Source organism: Schistocerca americana, chromosome 3, assembly GCF_021461395.2.
Source record: "Schistocerca americana isolate TAMUIC-IGC-003095 chromosome 3, iqSchAmer2.1, whole genome shotgun sequence".
Lineage (NCBI taxonomy): Eukaryota > Metazoa > Arthropoda > Insecta > Orthoptera > Acrididae > Schistocerca > Schistocerca americana.
Genome location: NC_060121.1, coordinates 892621826 through 892639538, shown reverse-complemented (window position 1 = coordinate 892639538; position 17713 = coordinate 892621826). Strand labels below are relative to the sequence as shown.

Below are 17713 nucleotides of genomic sequence, written 5' to 3'. Positions count from 1 at the left end.
CAGTCGTTTAATGAACAAAGTAAGAGCATATGGACTATCAGACCAATTGTGTGATTGGATTGAAGAGTTCCTAGATAACAGACCGCAGCATGTCATTCTCAATGGAGAGAAGTCTTCCGAAGTAAGGGTGATTTCAGGTGTGCCGCAGGGGAGTGTCATAAGACCTTTGCTATTCGCAATACACATAAATGACCTTGTGGATGACATCGGAAGTTCACTGAGGCTTTTTGCGGATGATGCTGTGGTGTATCGAGAGGTTGTAACGATGGAAAATTGTACTGAAGTGCAGGAGGATCTCCAGCGAATTGACGCATGGTGCAGGGAATGCAATTGAATATCAACGTAGACAAGTGTAATGTGCTACGAATACATAGAAAGAAAGATCCCTTATCATTTAGCTACAATATAGCAGGTCGGCAACTGGAAGCAGTTAATTCCATAAATTATCTGGGAGTACGCATTAGGAGTGATTTAAAAGGGAATGATCATATAAAGTTTATCGTCGGTAAAGCAGATGCCAGACTGAGATTCATTGGAAGAATCCTAAGGAAATGCAATCCGAAGACAAAGGAAGTAGGTTACAGTACGCTTGTTCGCCCACTGCTTGAATACTGCTCAGCAGTGTGGGATCCGTACCAGATAGGGTTGATAGAAGAGATAGAGAAGATCCAACGGAGAGGAGCGCGCTTCGTTACAGGATCATTTAGTAATCGCGAAAGCGTTACGTAGATGATAGATAAACTCCAGTGGACGACTCTGCAGGAGAGACGCTCAGTAGCTCGGTACAGGCTTTTGTTGAAGTTTCGAGAACATACCTTCACCGAGGAGTCAAGTAGTATATTGCTCCCTCCTACGTATATCTCGCGAAGAGACCATGAGGATAAAATCAGAGAGATTAGAGCCTACACGGAGGCATACCGACAATCCTTCTTACCACGACAAATACGAGACTGGAATAGAAGGGAGAACCGATAGAGGTACTCAAGGTATCCTCCGCCACACACCGTCAGGTGGCTTGCGGGGTATGGATGTAGATGTAGATTCTGAAAATGCTATCACACGTTTTTCCTTAATCTTTTTCTAAATGTAGTTTCAGCTGAGCAGATGTCATAGTTTTTAGACATAAAATAGAAAACCAACCACGAATGTGATACGTAAGTGTCGAAACGTGTTGGAGGAAAGAATAGAAAAGAGAAATACATTATGTTATTCGGAAGGCGTAGTTTAAAAACCAAATACTTTCATTGTCTCGTAGAGTCCGTGTTACGACGAGCATAGCTGTAATCATGGTAGAATGGGGTGACAAATGCTGCTACTTACTTGCCTCTAATACAATTCTTTCCAACTTCCCTGTCTGTGGCGGACATGAGGTCACGCATTTACCGCAACAGGCCGGAGAACGTAACCAGTGGATTCCAATAGCATTGAAACTTCATGGCAGATTAAATCTGTGTGCCGGACCGAGACTCGAACTCGGGACCTTTGCCTTTCGTGGGCAAGTGCTCTACCAACTGAGCTACCCAAGCACGACTCACGCCACGTCCTCACAGCTTTAATTCTGCCAGTACCTCGTCACCTAGCTTCCAATCTTAACAGAAGCTCTTCGGCGTAACTTGCAGAACTAGCACTCCTGAAAGAGGGACGGGGCGTGAGTCGCGCTTGGGTAGCTCAGATGGTAGAGCACTTGCCCGCGAAAGGCAAAGGTCCCGAGTTCGAGTCTCGGTCCGGCACACACTTTTAATCTGCCAGGAAGTTTCATATCAGCACACAGTCCGATGCAGAGTGAAAATCTCATTCTGGAAACATCCCCTAGGCTGTGGCTAAGCCATGTCTCCGCAATATCCTTTCTTTCAGGAGTGCTAGTTCTGCACGTTTCGCAGAAGAGCTTCTGTTAAGATTGGATGGTAGGAGACGAGGTACTGGCAGAAGTTAAGCTGTGAGGACGGTGCGTGAGTCGTGCTTGGGTAGCTCAGTTGGTAGAACACTTGCCCGCGAAAGGCAAAGGTCCCGAGTTCGAGTCTCGGTCCGGCACACACTTTTAATCTGCCAGGAAGTTTCATATCAGCGCACACTCCGCTGCAGAGTGAAAATCTCATTCCAATAGCATTGTGTGACGATCCCGACGACACTGCTGGCGCCTTCTGAAACGAGTGGCGTGTTGCAGACTGGGCCAGGCGGTGAAGATCCTGATCGGGCTGGCCATCATGTTCACGTACCCGCTGCAGTTCCACGTGGCCACGGAGATCGTGCTGAAGATGGTGGGCGACCGCGTGTCGCAGAAGCGCTGGAACCGCTTCGAGTACACTCTGCGCGTCTGTGTCGTCCTGCTCACAGGTGAGTGTGGGTACCTGCTGGCAGGTCCGCAAGGTGACGCCCTGACAGCTGGGCTCTGCTCTGGCAGCTGGGCACTCACGCTTCCTCTGTCCGCCCCCGATTCGAATGCGTAATCCGTGAACAAAGCCGAGTTCATTGAGAATAGAAGACTGAACGAAAGCTAATAAAAAGAACAAGGAAGTCCAGGTACAGTCCAGGGTCGAAATCCAATAGCCAGAACCCTTTCATCGATAGCAGCTCATGCAACAGACTGTACTAACATAATCATGACTGACAGGCTGGCCCCGTAGTATCACACACATGTTGTAACGTGCCGGGCTGAATCCTTGTATTAGTGCCACTTAAAGTTCACGTCACAACCGGATGTAGTGAAATATTTCCTCACCCAGTAGATACTGCGCAGTGTTGTTGACCTACCTTGCTTTGCTTATTCAATATTGTCTTCTCGGTAGCTGCGTCCGTCTCACCTAAATCACACTGCAATTAAGAAGCCAGGATCCTAGATTATGTTTCCCAAAATCATAAGTCAAGACCGTTTTCATTGTTGAACACTTATGACAACCACAGTGCGATTTGTTATCACTCACACACACAATATTCAAGTGACCAGGCCTCTTAAACTTAATAATCGTCTTATTAGGTAGGTCAAAAACTTCCAGTCTTTAACAATGTTCTCAACACGCGTTAAATGTTCAAAGCCGAATACAATTACACTTTTCTGGTACCGACCGGAAAAGTTAAGCTTCTGTTTCAAGTATTATCACATCTCATTCCGGCACCGACTTGCCACACTTTGCTCCTTGAGAATCTAACCGAGAACTGCACCAGCTCGTACCTTATATAGACGAGTGCTTGAATATTTGACTATTTCTGTTAATATATTATAGTTCATAATTTCCCAGGGTTAAAATGATCCTATCTAATTTGTTTCGAAGTTAACTATTGCGTTTTATTACTTAAATAACATGCGCAGAACTAACTTATGCATCCGCAGTGGGAATTCCCGACTTACAACTATGGCAGCCCTCTTGAACAATAATTTTTAATTATTCAAATTTACTTAATTCTTAATTAATGCACTGACAAAGTTGAGACTGGAGTCATTTTACGTAGAGAAATATAGCTAGCAAAAGTACCAAAACAGATCTCGGAATTATTCAGTAGTTTGGTCACAATTGGCACTGAAAGTCATACAGGCTACAGATTTCAAGTCTTAACATCTATTTAACTAATAGACTTTAGGCTAATTTAAACACTTTGCTGGAATCAGTGAAATTTAGGTTTTCTTTTGGATGTAGTCTTATAGCTGAATTTGATCTATTAGCTCACTCGAATTTTACTTAATATGTATGGCTCAATTTACGTCGTTGTTCATAACTTTTAATAGGATGCATTTCCAATAAAACTAATTAGCTCAATACTTTCAGAATAGACATTAGAATGTAATGAAATAATAGATTTTACTAGGGGAATTTTATTTAAACTATTTCTGAATTCTGTGCTATGAAGCTGAAGGCCACAAAATCTGTAGTCGGAATCTGAGTAATGAAATGAAAAAAAAAACATTGCTTAACTAAGTTACTGAAGGAGTTTAGCCTAAAACCAAAACAAGATAGCAGTGGGCAACTCTGCTTCGTTACAATGTCCCAGGTAGTAATTGTCAACTGCGATCTGCAGTGCCGCTGAGGCGATGTCGAAACCGGCCGTTGGTGGGGATATTAAAATTGTGCTGAATATTACAAGCCGCCCGTAGTGGCCGAGCGGTTCTAGGCGCTTCAGCCTGGAACCACGCGACCGCTGCCGTCACAGGTTCGAAGCCTGCTTCGGGCATGGACGTGTGTAATGTCCTTAGGTTAGTTAGGTTTGAGTAGTTCTAAGTTCTAGGGGACTGATGACCTCAGATGTTAAGTCCAATAGTGCTCAGAGCCATTTGAACCATTTTGAATACTACAGTGCAAGGGAAACACTTTAATATCAATAGATGATTAAGTAAGTATAGACACAAGCTTCCAGTACAATTCTCTTAACCAACACAAATTTTATCATAAGCAAGCTGACGATGCACGTATCATCTTCAAGGGGACTGTGGAAAAATATTTTCATTCTGCTTTGGATAATTCTCTTTCTGCTTCTTTCGTATTAACAGAAACGTAAAATAAAAAGGCGAAAACACTAATTACGGCAGAAGACGGTTTATAAACAGAAGAGAAACGTATCTGATGAAGGACACTGTGGAGACTTGCCCCCATGAACCATGGACCTTGCCTTTGGTGGGGAGGCTTGCGTGCCTCAACGATACAGATAGCAGTACCGTAGGTGCAACCACAACGGAGGGGTATCTGTTGAGAGGCCAGACAAACGTGTGGTTCCTGAAGAGGGGCAGCAGCCTTTTCAGTAGTTGCAGGGGCAACAGTCTGGATGATTTACTGATATGGCCTTGTAACACTAACCAAAATGGCCTTGCTGTTCTGGTACTGCGAGCGGCTGAAAGCAAGATGATGCTACAGCCGTAACTTTTCCCGAGGGCATGCAGCTTTACTGTATGATTAAATGATGATGGCGTCCTCTTGGGTAAAATATTTCGCAGGTACAATAGTCCCCCATTCGAATCTCCGGGCGGGAACTACTCAAGAGGATGTCGTTATCAGGAACAAGAAAACTGGCGTTACACGGATCGGAGCTTGGAATGTCAGATCCCTTAATCGGGGAGGTAGGTTAGAAAATTTGAAAAGGGAAATAGATAGGTTAAAGTTAGATATAATGGGAATTAGTGAAGTTCGGTGGCAGGAGGAACAAGACTTTTGGTCAGGTGAATACAGGATTATAAATACAAAATCAAATATGGGTAATGCAGGAGTAGGTTTAATAATGAATAAAAAAATGGGAGTACGGCTAAGCTACTACATACAGCATAGTGAACGCATTATTGTGGCCAAGATAGACACGAAACCCACGCCTACTACATTAGTACAAGTTTATATGCCAACTAGCTCTGCAGATCATGAAGAAATTGATGAAATGTATGACGAGATAAAAGTAATTATTCAGGTAGTGAAGGGAGACGAAAATTTAATAGTCATGGGTGACTGGAATTCGTCAGTAGGAAAAGGGAGAGAAGGAAACATAGTAGGTGAATATGGATTGGGGGTAAGAAATGAAAGAGGAAGCCACATGGTAGAATTTTGTGCAGAGCATAACTTAATCATAGCTAACACTTGGTTCAAGACTCATGAAAGAAGGTTGTATACATGGAAGAACCCTGGAGATACTAAAAGGTATCAGATAGATTATATAATGGTAACACAGATTTAGGAACCAGGTTTCAAATTGTAAGACATTTCCAGGGGCAGATGTGGACTCTGATCACAATCTATTGGTTATGAACTGTAGATTAAAACTGAAGAAACTGCAAAAAGGTGGGAATTTAAGGAGATGGGACCTGGATAAACTGACAGAACCAGAGATTGTTCAGAGTTTCAGGGAGAACATTCGGGAACTACGGACAGGAATGGGGGAAAGAAATACAGTAGAAGAAGAATGGGTAGCTTTGAGGGATGAAATAGTGAAGGCAGCAGAGGATCAAGTAGGTAGAAAGACGAGGGATAGTAGAAATCCTTGGGTAACAGAAGGTATATTGAATTTAATTGATGAAAGGAGAAAATATAAAAATGCAGTAAATGAAGCAGGCAAAAAGGAATACAAACGTCTCAAAAATGAGATAGACAGGAAGTGCAACATGGCTAAGCAGGGATTGCTAGAGGACAAATGTAAGGATGTAGAGGCTTATCTCACTAGGGGTAAGATAGATACTGCCTACAGGAAAATTAAAGAGACCTTTGGAGAAAAGAGAACCACTTGTATGAATATCAAGAGCTCAGATGGAAACCCATTTCTAAGCAAAGAAGGGAAAGCAGAAAGGTGGAGGGAGTATATAGATGGTCTATACAAGGGCGATGTACTTGAGGACAATATTATGGAAATGGAAGAGGACGTAGATGAAGATGAAATGGGAGATACGATACTGCGTGAAGAGTTTGACAGAGCACTGAAAGACCTGAGTCGATACAAAGCCCCCAGAGTAGACAACATTCCATTAGAACTACTGGCAGCCTTCGGAGAGCCAGTCCTGACAAAAATTTACCGTCTGGTGAGCAAGATGTATGAGACAGGTCAAATACCCTCAGACTTCAAGACGAATATAATAATTTCAATCCCAAAGAAAGCAGGTGTTGACAGATGTGAAAATTACCGAACAATCAGTTTAATAATCCACAGCTGCAAAATACTAACGTGAATTCTTTACAGACGAATGGAAAAACTGGTAGAAGCCTAACTCGGGGAAGATCAGTTTGGACTTCGGAGAAATGTTGGAACACGTGAGGCAATACTGACCTTACGACTTATCTTAGAAGCTAGATTACGGAAAGGCAAACCTTCGTTTCTAGCATTTGTAGACTTAGAGAAAGCTTTTGACAATGTTGATTGGAATACTCTCTTCCAAAGTCTGAAGGTGGCAAGGTTAAAATACAGCGAGCGCAAGGCTATTTACAATTTGTACAGAAAGCAGATGGCAGTTATAAGAGTCGAGGGGTAAGAAAGGGAAGCAGTGGTTGGGAAGGGAGTGAGACAGCGTTGTAGCCTATCCCCGATGTTATTCAATCTGTATATTGAGCAAGCAGTGGAAGGAAACAAAAGAAAAGTTCGGAGTAGGTATTAAAATCCATGGAGAAGAAATAAAAACTTTGAGGTTCGCTGATGACATTGCAATTCTGTCAGAGACAGAAAGGGCCTTGGAAGAGCAGTTGGACGGAATGGACAGTGTCTTGAAAGGAGGGTATAAGATGAACATCAACAAAAGCAAAACGATGATAATGGAATGTAGTCGAATTAAGTCGGGTGATGCTGAGGGAATTAGATTAGGAAATGAGACACTTAAAGTAGTAAAGGAGTTTTGCTATTTGGGGAGCAAAAAAACTGATGATGGTCGAAGTAGAGAGGATATAAAATGTATACTGGCAATGGCAAGGAAAGCTTTTCTGAAGAAGAAAAATTTGTTAACATCGAGTACAGATTTAAATATCAGGAAGTCGTTTCTTAAAGTATTAGTATGGATTGTAGCCATGTATGGAAATGAAACGTGGACGATAAATAGTTTAGACAAGAAGAGAATAGAAGCTTTCGAAATGTGGTGCTACAGAAGAATGCTGAAGATTAGATGGGTAGATCACATAACTAATGAGGAGGTATTGAATAGAAATGGGGAGAAGAGGAGTTTGTGGCACAACTTGACTAGAAGAAGTGATCGGTTGGTTGGACATGTTCTGAGATCACCAGTTTAGTATTGGAGGGCAGCGTGGAGGGTAAAAATCGTAGAGGGAGGCCAAGAGATGAATACACTAAGCTGATTCAGAAGGATGTAGGCTGCAGTAGGTACTGGGAGATGAAGAAGCTTGCGCAGGATAGAGTAGCATGGAGAGCTGCATCAAACCAATCTCAAGACTGAAGACCACAACAACAACACCAACAACTGTGGGAGATGAAAACAAACATAGCAGAATATCTGAGTCTTTAAATATGTCTGCTTGTGTCTGTATATGTGTGGATGGATATGCGTGTGTGTGCGAGTGTATACCCGTCCTTTTTTCCCCTAAGGTAAGTCTTTCCACTCCCGGGATTGGAATGACTCCTTACCCTCTCCCTTAGAACCCACATCCTTTCGTCTTTCCCTCTCCTTCCCTCTTTCCTGATGAGGCAACAGTTTGTTGCGAAAGCTTGAATTTTCTGTGTATGTTTGTGTTTGTTTGTGTGTCTATCGACGTGCCAGCGCTTTCGTTCGGTAAGTCACATCATCTTTGTTTTTAGATGTATTTTTCCCACGTGGAATGTTTCCCTCTATTAATATATATATGTATATATATATATATATCAAATGATTATCCGATTTGACACGTCTATATTTCTGAAAGTAATAAAAATTTACAATGAAATAATTTGTTTTTTGGTGAACGGGAATCTCAAAAAGTATTTTATTCATACCTTTTCATAAGTGTTCAATATGCTACCTTTGAGATGCACGGGAAATGTTAATGCGGTATTCAAATTCTTCCCACACTGCTTGAGCATGTCTTTGTGTTACAGCTTCCACAGCTGCTGCTATGCGATATCTCTGTTCATTCATTGTTGTTGGTAAGTGAAGGACATAAACAGAGTCTTCTACATCTACAGCTACATGGATACCCTGAAAATCACATTCAAGTGCCTGGCAAAGGGTTCATAGACCCACCTTCACAATTCTCTACTATTCCAATATCGTATAGTGCGCGGGGAGAACGAACACCTATATCTTTCCGTACCAGCTCTAATTTCACTTATTTTATCATGGTTCTCCCTATGTAGGTCGGCGTCAACAAAATATTTTCGCATTCGGAGGAGAAACTTGGTGATTGGAATTTCGTGAGATGATTCCGCCGCAACAAAAAACGCCTTTGTTTTCATGATGTCCATCCCAAATCCTGCATCATTTCAGTTACACTTTATCCCCTATTTCACGATATACAGAGAGTACTGCCATTCATTGAACTTTTTCGATGTACTCCGTCAATTATATGTGGTAGGAATCGCACACGGCGCAGCAGTACTCTAAAAGAGGACGGACAAACGTAGTGCACGCAGTCTCCTTAGTAGACCTATTACATTTTCTACGTGTTCTACAAATAAAACGAAGTCTTTGGTTAGCCTTCCCCACAACATTTTCTAGGTGTTCCTTCCGATTTAAGTTGTTGGCAATTGTAGTTCCTAGGTATTTAGTTGAATTTACGGCTTTTAGAGTAGACTGATTTATCATATAGCCGAAGTTTAACGAATTCTTTTTAGAAGTCATGTGGGTGACCTCATACTTTTCGTTACTTAGGATCAATTGCAAATTTTCGCACCATGCAGATAGTTTTTCTAAATCGTTCTGCTCTTTGTTTTGATCTTCTGATGACTTTATTAGTCGCTAAACGACAGCGTCATGTGGAAACAACCTAATACGATTGATCAGATTGTCTTCCAAATCGTTTGTATAGATAAGGAACAGCAGAGGACCTATAACACTACCTTGGAGAACGCGAGAAATCACTTGTGTGTTACTCGATGACTTTCCGTCAGTTATTACGAGCTGTGACCTCTCTGACAGGAAATCCCGAATCGAGTGGCGTAACTGAGACGATATTCCACAAGCACGCAATTTCACTACTGCTTCTATGGTACAGTGTCAAAACCTTTCCGGAAATCCAGAAGTACGGAATCAAATCTTCTATAAACCCCCACAAGAAATAATCACATACAGTCAGGTCCGGTGACCTTGGAGGCGAGTAATTTAAGAATGAATCATTTGGTCCAGTGTGACCGATCCACCGTTCAGTAATCCTTTGATTTAAAAATTCCCGCACTTACAGATGCTAGTGTGTCGGTGCCCCATTCTGTTCGTAATCTAAGTCGTTTGAATTAGTCTTCAACTGTGGGAAAAGGAAGTTCTCAAGCATGTAGAGATATGTGCTTCCTGTAACAGTGTTCGCGGCAAATAAAAATGGACCATACACATTTTCCCGTGAAAACGGACAAAACACATTTAATTTTGGAGGGTTCCTCTCATGTTGTTCAACTTCATGAGGTTGTTCTGTTCTCCATATTCTCACATTATGTCATTTCACCTTTCCATTTAAGTGGAATGTTGCCTCGTCACTGTAAGCGTAGAAGAAAACTATCATCCTCCATCTTGCGAAGATCGAAGTTACAGAACTCCACATATTGTTGTTTGTCACCTTCAGGAATACTATGCACTACCTGAATTTTGTATGGTTTCATGTGTAAACGTCGACGCAATACGCGCCAGACGGACATCGAGGGCATGTTGAGCTGTCGAGCTACACGGCGAACGGATTTCCACGGAAACTTTGTGAAACTATGGCGGATGCGTTCGACGTCTGTGTCAGGCACTCGGGGACGGCCCGGCAATTTGCCTTTACTGAAGCAACCTGTTTCTCGGAATTGTTCATGCCATCAGTTAATGCTCTGTGCTGTAGGAGGATCCACACCGTACCTAGTACGAAAGTCACGCTGAACAGTTATTACTGACCCGCACTGCGCAAAACGTAGAATATTAAACACTTTCTGTTGTCCCGAACCAATCTTAGTAGAACTGAAGTGGACGCACAGTATTTTTACAGAGTCCAATTTTTTTATCCAGTCCAATCTACCTACTATCACCAAAGATGTTGATGAAATGATGAGGACAACACAAACACCCAGTCCCCGGGCAGAGAAAAATCGCCAACTCGGCCGGGAATCGAACCCAGTACCCCGTCATCCAGAGGCAGCAATGCTAGCCACTAGACCACGAGCTGCGGACGTAATACTCGGCAGTTTGTTCTTTTCAATAGTACGTTGCTCACTTACATATCTCTAATATCATAAGAATTACGACTTTTATGAGCCGGATGATTCTTTTTGACACACGGTGTATCAAAATGAATCATTCATATATATATATATATATATATATATATATATATATATATATATATATATACCCATATATATATATATATGGGTAAGATTAACAATGATACAGCCCAAAGTATACGGTGAGAGAGACAACTGGGAACGTAAGAGCCGCCATTGAGTGCAGTATGAAGAATGGTCCTAGTTAGTAGAAATGTAATTGTAAAGTAAGCTTTCCTCTTCACTTCCCTTCTAACGGGGCTTAAGTGTCCACAGAATCGAAGTCAGGTGAGGTTGAAGGGCAAGGAACAGGCCCTGCTCCCACTTTGAACCATATTGGCACATTAACTGTCGTCTTTCAACATCAGCAAAATGCCGGTGCTCCATTATGCTGCTGCACGTTCTCCAACAAAGGGGAGCATTCTCAAACAGTCCTGGAAGATACATCCTTCCATCTAGCCCCATTAGACGATCACTCAGTACACCTAAAAGCAATCAATGAGAAATCCTTGTGATGTGGAGAGTCGTGAAAATTAGTCCAAGATTGTGTATCACGAAAATGAAAAATATCATAGTGCGTCAAGTCAGCTTCATCCGTAAATAAAACGTTACTTGGAAGCCAATGGTTGACAGTAGCCTGTGTCTCTGCATCCACTGACAGCATCTACAGCGCAACCAAATCTTTGTCAATTATATGTTAATATGACTTTGTACATTGGTGGCAACTAACACAGTGAAATATCTAATATGTACTAACACATATTTTTTTCAGTTTCAACATTTTCTTGACAGGGAACTAGCAACTTTATTAAATCTCTTAAAGCGTTTATTAACGGTTGTGTCAGCCTATTAGGCGTTCAGCCCCTGTTCCCCCAACGACTTTTCCCGAGAACGACTTTGCGCCATAACATCGCTGCGGAGAGTAAACAGATGCATAAGCGTCTGCACAAGTTTCTTTTTCAGGTCAGGTGGATAGCCCTTTATATACCTTCGTCGTGCGCGAAGAGATGGATATTGCAGCTGTGTGCTCAGCCCAGTGTAACTTTCCAGCTATTAATTCACCTACGATATTTGCTGAGGGATAGAGGCTGATATTTGTCCCGTTTAGAATTATATACAGGGTGAAAAGTATTTAAACCGACAAACTCTGGGAGGTTGTAGGGGACTTCAAAACAAATATTTTTCCCTAATGTCATTTTTTTCTATGAGGATTATTTAAACCGGTGGAGGCCGTATTACGCTCTTCAGTTGTTACAGGCCGCATTACGATATTCAGTTGTTGGAAGGCGTATTACGCTCTTCAGTTGTAGGCAACTGCTGTCCACCAGTGTAGTAGTGCATTGTCTTTGTTTACTAATGGAGCGATACATCTGGAGTGAGTACACTGATATGGTTGGTGCGTACTACATCCTAATCGCCGTACCCCACATCATACGACCTTTGCTGCTGTGTACCAACGTCTGCATGAGACCGGGTCATTGAGCAGATTACTTAGACAGGGACGCCGTCGCACGGTAAAAACGCTGCAATTTGAGGAAGCTGTCTTGCAGCATGTGGAGCGGGATCCTTCAATAAGCACTCGCGCAATTGCACGTAATATGGGGACAAATCAAACGAATTCCAGAACAGTCCTTCGAGAGCAATTGTTACGTCCATTTCACTTACAGCGTGTCCACAATCTGGAACCAGCTGATTATCCGCCCAGAGCACAGTTTACGCAGTGGTACCTGGAACAGTGTGAGATGCATCCTACATTTCCATCCTCTGTGTTGTTTACCGATGAAGCAACGTTCGGGCGTGATGGAGTCTTCAACATGCACAATTCGCGTATTTGGAGTGAGGATAACCCACATGTCAGAGTTACTAGCGCTCATGAAGTGCGGTTCTTCGTGAATGTGTCGGTCGGTGTACTTCGGGACTGTTAAATTGGGCCGTATCTGCTACCTAGACCATTAAATGGAAGGCACTATTACAATTTTCTCGTCAGAGCATTGCCAGAATTGCTGGAAGACGTCCCGCTCCCTACAAGACAACGCATGTGGTTCCAACATAACGGGACGCCGGCACATTTCAGTCGTCGTGTGCGTCGATTCCTGGACCGACGGTTCCCAGAAACGTGGATTGGCAGAGGTGGTCCTGTACCATGGCCTGCTCGATCCCCAGATATGTCCCCTCTAGTCTTTTTTTGTGTGGGGAGAGATGCGCAACCTTGTTTACGCAACTCCTGTTGCATCAGAAGAGGATCTGGTTGCCCGGATAGTAGCAGCAGCAGGAACAATTCAGGATACTCCTGGGGTTTTTGCCCGTCTCAGACAGAACATGATCCGACGGTGTAACCTCTGTTTATGTGTCAATGGAGGCATTTTTGAAAATCTACTGTAATTGAAATTGGGTTGTGTTAATGTGTTGTCCCTTGGTCATAAAAAAATGGAAAAGTGTTTGTTGATTTAATTAATTTGCCGCCAGAGAAATCTTCCTATACCTGTTTAATTATTCCTCATAGGAAAAAATGACATTAGGGAAAAATATTTGTTTTGATATATCCAACAACCTCCCACAGTTTGTCGGTTTAAGTACTTTTCACCCTCTATAGTAGGGATTCCTGGTATTTCGGGATAATGAGCTTAGAATATCAACCAAAACCTGTAACGTTTTGAATAGATTGAGTTTTAATCCTACATCACGTGCCCATTATGATATGAATTCGGGGAGGGGTGGGATGGGAGGGGGGGGGGGCGTAGCCTTTAAATTGGTACCAATAGTTTCTGAGAAACAAGAAATTCATTAAATATGTCTTAGTATATGGAAGAACTCACCAATGCTGTTGCTGTTGCAGTCTTCAGTCCGAAGACTGGTTTGATGCAGCTCTCCGTACTAGTCTATACTGTGCAAGCCTCTTCATATCCGAGTAACTAGTGCAACCTGCATCCTTCTGGATCTACATCTCTCGGTCTCCCTCTACGATTTTTACCCCCCACGCTTCCCTCCAACACTAAAGTGGTGGTCCCTTGAGGTCTCAGAATGTGACGTATCAACAATACCCTTCTTTTGCCAGAGGGGAGTACACTGTACTCTGGTGCGACTGTTTGAACTGTGTCTTTCATTTGGTCTCAATTTGTTATCACTTATTCCTACAATGATGAACTGCCTTTTACCTCACTTGTCACATCTTTCACTTACTATTTTTTTACGTTACAGAAAGAAACACTTTATTCGGAACAAACTGTTTTTGTAGTCATACGAAAACCTGTTCAAAAATCGGAAGTCTTTTCCAGGAAGGAAGAGGAGGTGTAAAATACATGCAAACACATGTGTGGAGTAGTTGTGGAGAAGAGGGAGTATTGAGTGTGTGACAAATGTTGGTCTGCTTACTGCTTGCAGTGGGCGTGGCGGCGGCGGTACCGGAGCTGGGGCCCGTGGTGTCGCTGGTGGGGGCTGTGTGCTTCTCCACGCTGGGCCTGCTGTGTCCAGCTGCCATCGAGATGGCCACCTGCTGGCCCAGCCGCTGGCTGCTCGCCAAGGACTCGCTCATCATCATCCTCTCGCTCGCCGCCCTCGTCTCCGGGTCCTACACCAGCATCCTCGAGATCATCGAGGCGTTCGGTTCGTAGCACTAACCACTCTGCTGCACCGTGTCGGTGGGCTGTGGCGAGGGCTGCCCACTGATTGAAACGGCGATCCAGGGACCTCCTGGTCTTCTCGTAGCCACTGTGTGGCCACTGCCAAACGTCCCTCGTGCACACAGCGAGACGAGCAATTCAGCCGTCGTCATGTTATCTGCAGTTCCTTATAAGACCACTGTATTCCTAACCATTTGCTTCTTTGTCATAGAAACATGTAAAAGAGAGCCCTGGAAAGAGAAAGAGAGAGAGAGAGAGAGAGAGAGAGAGAGGGAGGGAGAGACAGATATAAAACAGAGACAGGTGGAGAGAGGAGAGGCCAGACGGATATGAGATTCATTTCCGAAAGCTCATCTTGTGTCTTTAACAACTTACAGTTTCAATGGAACTCTTTCTAGATCGGAACCCTGCAAAATGAGAACGCAGTTTGTTTCTTGCCCATGTGCGTACTATACGATTTTTTTGGGGTACTGTTTGCTTTTTTAGTTTTACAACGATAACGAATCAGAAGAAAGAAAATATTGTAAGAGAAACGATCATGTAGGAGTCAGTTTATTATAAATATCTTTGTACAGCAGTGCAGTGAATATTTCCACTGATGGCTAAAACATTCTGAGAAGCAAGATTTTCCCAATAGGTAGGCAATCAACTGCTCCAGACCATGTGTAGAAGTATTCCACATATTATGTTCCGACCATTACGACGTATTTTCTTTGAAAGTAGTTTTTCTCTGCTGGGATTGTCTTGGTATAAGGTTTCAACTTTTTTCTTGAAATAATTATAAACTGAACAACACATCACACTCCCCATAGAAATAAAATATCCATGAATATGGCTTTAAAACGCAGATATTATTATTATATTTTTGAGTTATTTTTAAAGCTTTTGCTTGAAATATTTCGTGAAGATTGTTATGTATTTATTATTAGCCATTCTTTACCAGAACTACTCCTATAGATTTATTTCCCAAAGATGTTACCAAATATTATTTATTTCATTTTTTTGAGATATTGATATCTTGTCTTATGAAAAAGACACAATTGTAATATTTATTGTGATAAAGAAATATTGTAATGTTAGAATGTATAATAAAATCTGTTTATAGTTTTAGTGTCAAATTTCTGTTTTTGTGCCGTACTATATCTTGCTGATAGAACAGCCTGCAATGCGTTTCTGTGTTGCATATTTCTTTCAAAAATCTTACTACGTTCTGGGCTACATTACGTAAGAAACAACAAATTCTGAATGACATAACAAATTTCCTTTCACAACTATATGATTTGGATTAGATTAGATTCAGTTTTAGTTCCATAGACCCAAAAATGAGATGATTCTCGTGGGTGTGGAATAAATCAGAAAGTATAACATAAAAAACATAAAACATTTGAATATAATACTTCTTTGATCATTTGTCAGAAGATTGTCAAAATATGTGAATACATTACAATAAACTGGAACTGATAATATTTACAGAATTAGTACACTGTCAGAATGAAACATAGTTATGCCCTTTTCTGTTAATCTGTCATACACAAAATACCTAACTTGTCTGTTGACCAAGTGTTTGACTTAAGCTGGTCTAACAGTCCCTGTTAAGGTATTTATCTGTAGAGTAGGATTTGCCTATCAAACAGTCTTTCAGACTCTGTGTAAACTATACTGTATCTGGAACTAAGTTAATGAATGACGAGTTTACACTACACCTTCCTTTTTGCAAACGGTAATGTAAACGATGATGATAATGCACTTTTTAGGAATAAGATATTACGATCCTTAGCACCATCCTCATGTTATTATCAGAGACGAATGGATACAGTGGATAAATATCTTCGTCAGAATATTCTTTGTTACAAATAAACATAAATCTGCCAAAATATTTTAAAAAAGGTAAAAATCAAATACACACGCACACACATAAATACATGTGCACGGGACGAAATATTATCTTGATCTTGTTCTAATACACAGAAAACAAGGGAAGTGAAGTGACTAAGCTGAGTATTTAGAGAAAAGGGATCTTGTGTCGAAAATGAATATTTCAAGGGGTGTGACATCTTGAATGAACAACACATGTTAGTGAACTGTGTTTCATAGCCCAAAATGGCGTACCGCAACGACGCTAGAGGTGCTACTTTGGAAAATAAGTCACTGTAGTTTGTGGAGTGTCCGTAGTGGTGTTTATCACTTTTTTCCAGTCCGTGACTGGGTTGTCCACACAGTGCATTACCTCTCAACATAAACATGCAGACAGTTTTTCAATGTATGCTGCCACAGCATCCAGTTTTTGAAAAGGCAAGCGAATGTGCAACGAAATTTTCACTATAGCTGTATTGGTAAAAGAAATGGAAACTGGGCCATTCAAGTAATAAGGAACAGGAAATCGTTCTCACAGATAACTGTTCACAATGCAGAATTTGAGGATATGGAGTTGGATCGTGTAGCGGAAGGCTCATTAATAAACACCCTCAACGTGCCTTTCAAATGCTGAATTCTGAGCCACTCATAATCATGACAGCAGTGACGAGTATCAGTAAGCCACACTTGTCTCAGACCACCAGTAATGGTTCCATATCAACTAGTATGCAGAAACTGCACATACTATGAGTTTATGTTTTTCTATAATGTTCAAGTTGATCGTCTCAATAAGAAACTATGCTGTTCTAGGCGCTTCAGTCTGGAATCACGCGGCTGCTACGGTAGCAGGTTCGAATCCTGCCTCGGGCATGGATGTGTGTGATGTCCTTAGGTTAGTTAGGTTTAAGTAGTTCTAAGTTCTAGGGGACTGATGACCTCAGATAAATTCCATTTGAGCCAAGAAACTAAGCATTTATTTCTGACATTGCCGAATCTAAAAATACTCTTTGTAGGAACTTTTTCACTGTGTGCAATTTTGACCCCAAAGGATTGGGACGACCCAATTGCCTCCCTGCTTAATAAACTATATATTTTTCTGTTTTCATCCAACTGCATCAAAGCTATTCCTTCAGAGAGTGTCACACAAAATGTACTGCCTACAGAATAATGTGCTTTTAAAAGTAAATACATACAAAAGACATTATGTTTGTGATAGTGTATGCACATAGGAACACTACACATCACAACGGCCGTAGCGTGAGGAGAGTACGGAGGAGGAATGACAATCACAACGTGGGACAGGTACGTCATATCGTGATTCAGCTGCCCCTACCATTGTCGTTTTATGCAGCCCGCCACATTACATCTGGTCTTATGGTAGAATTTAAGCATTGCTAATACTTAGCTTAAGAAACATAAAG

The 17713-nt window shown here is 41.8% G+C and overlaps 1 protein-coding gene across 1 annotated transcript in view; it reads left to right on the top strand.

The window, feature by feature from the left end:
• The window catches only part of LOC124605600 (proton-coupled amino acid transporter-like protein CG1139), a 201212-nt gene extending 185496 nt beyond the window's left edge, over positions 1-15716 (top strand). The window contains exons 9-10 of the mRNA XM_047137392.1: positions 2165-2334; positions 14200-15716. Coding sequence (XP_046993348.1) covers positions 2165-2334; positions 14200-14429 — 400 coding nt within the window. The 3' untranslated portion in view covers positions 14430-15716. The remainder of the gene's footprint in view (positions 1-2164; positions 2335-14199) is intronic.
• The last annotated feature ends 1997 nt before the right edge of the window (positions 15717-17713 follow it).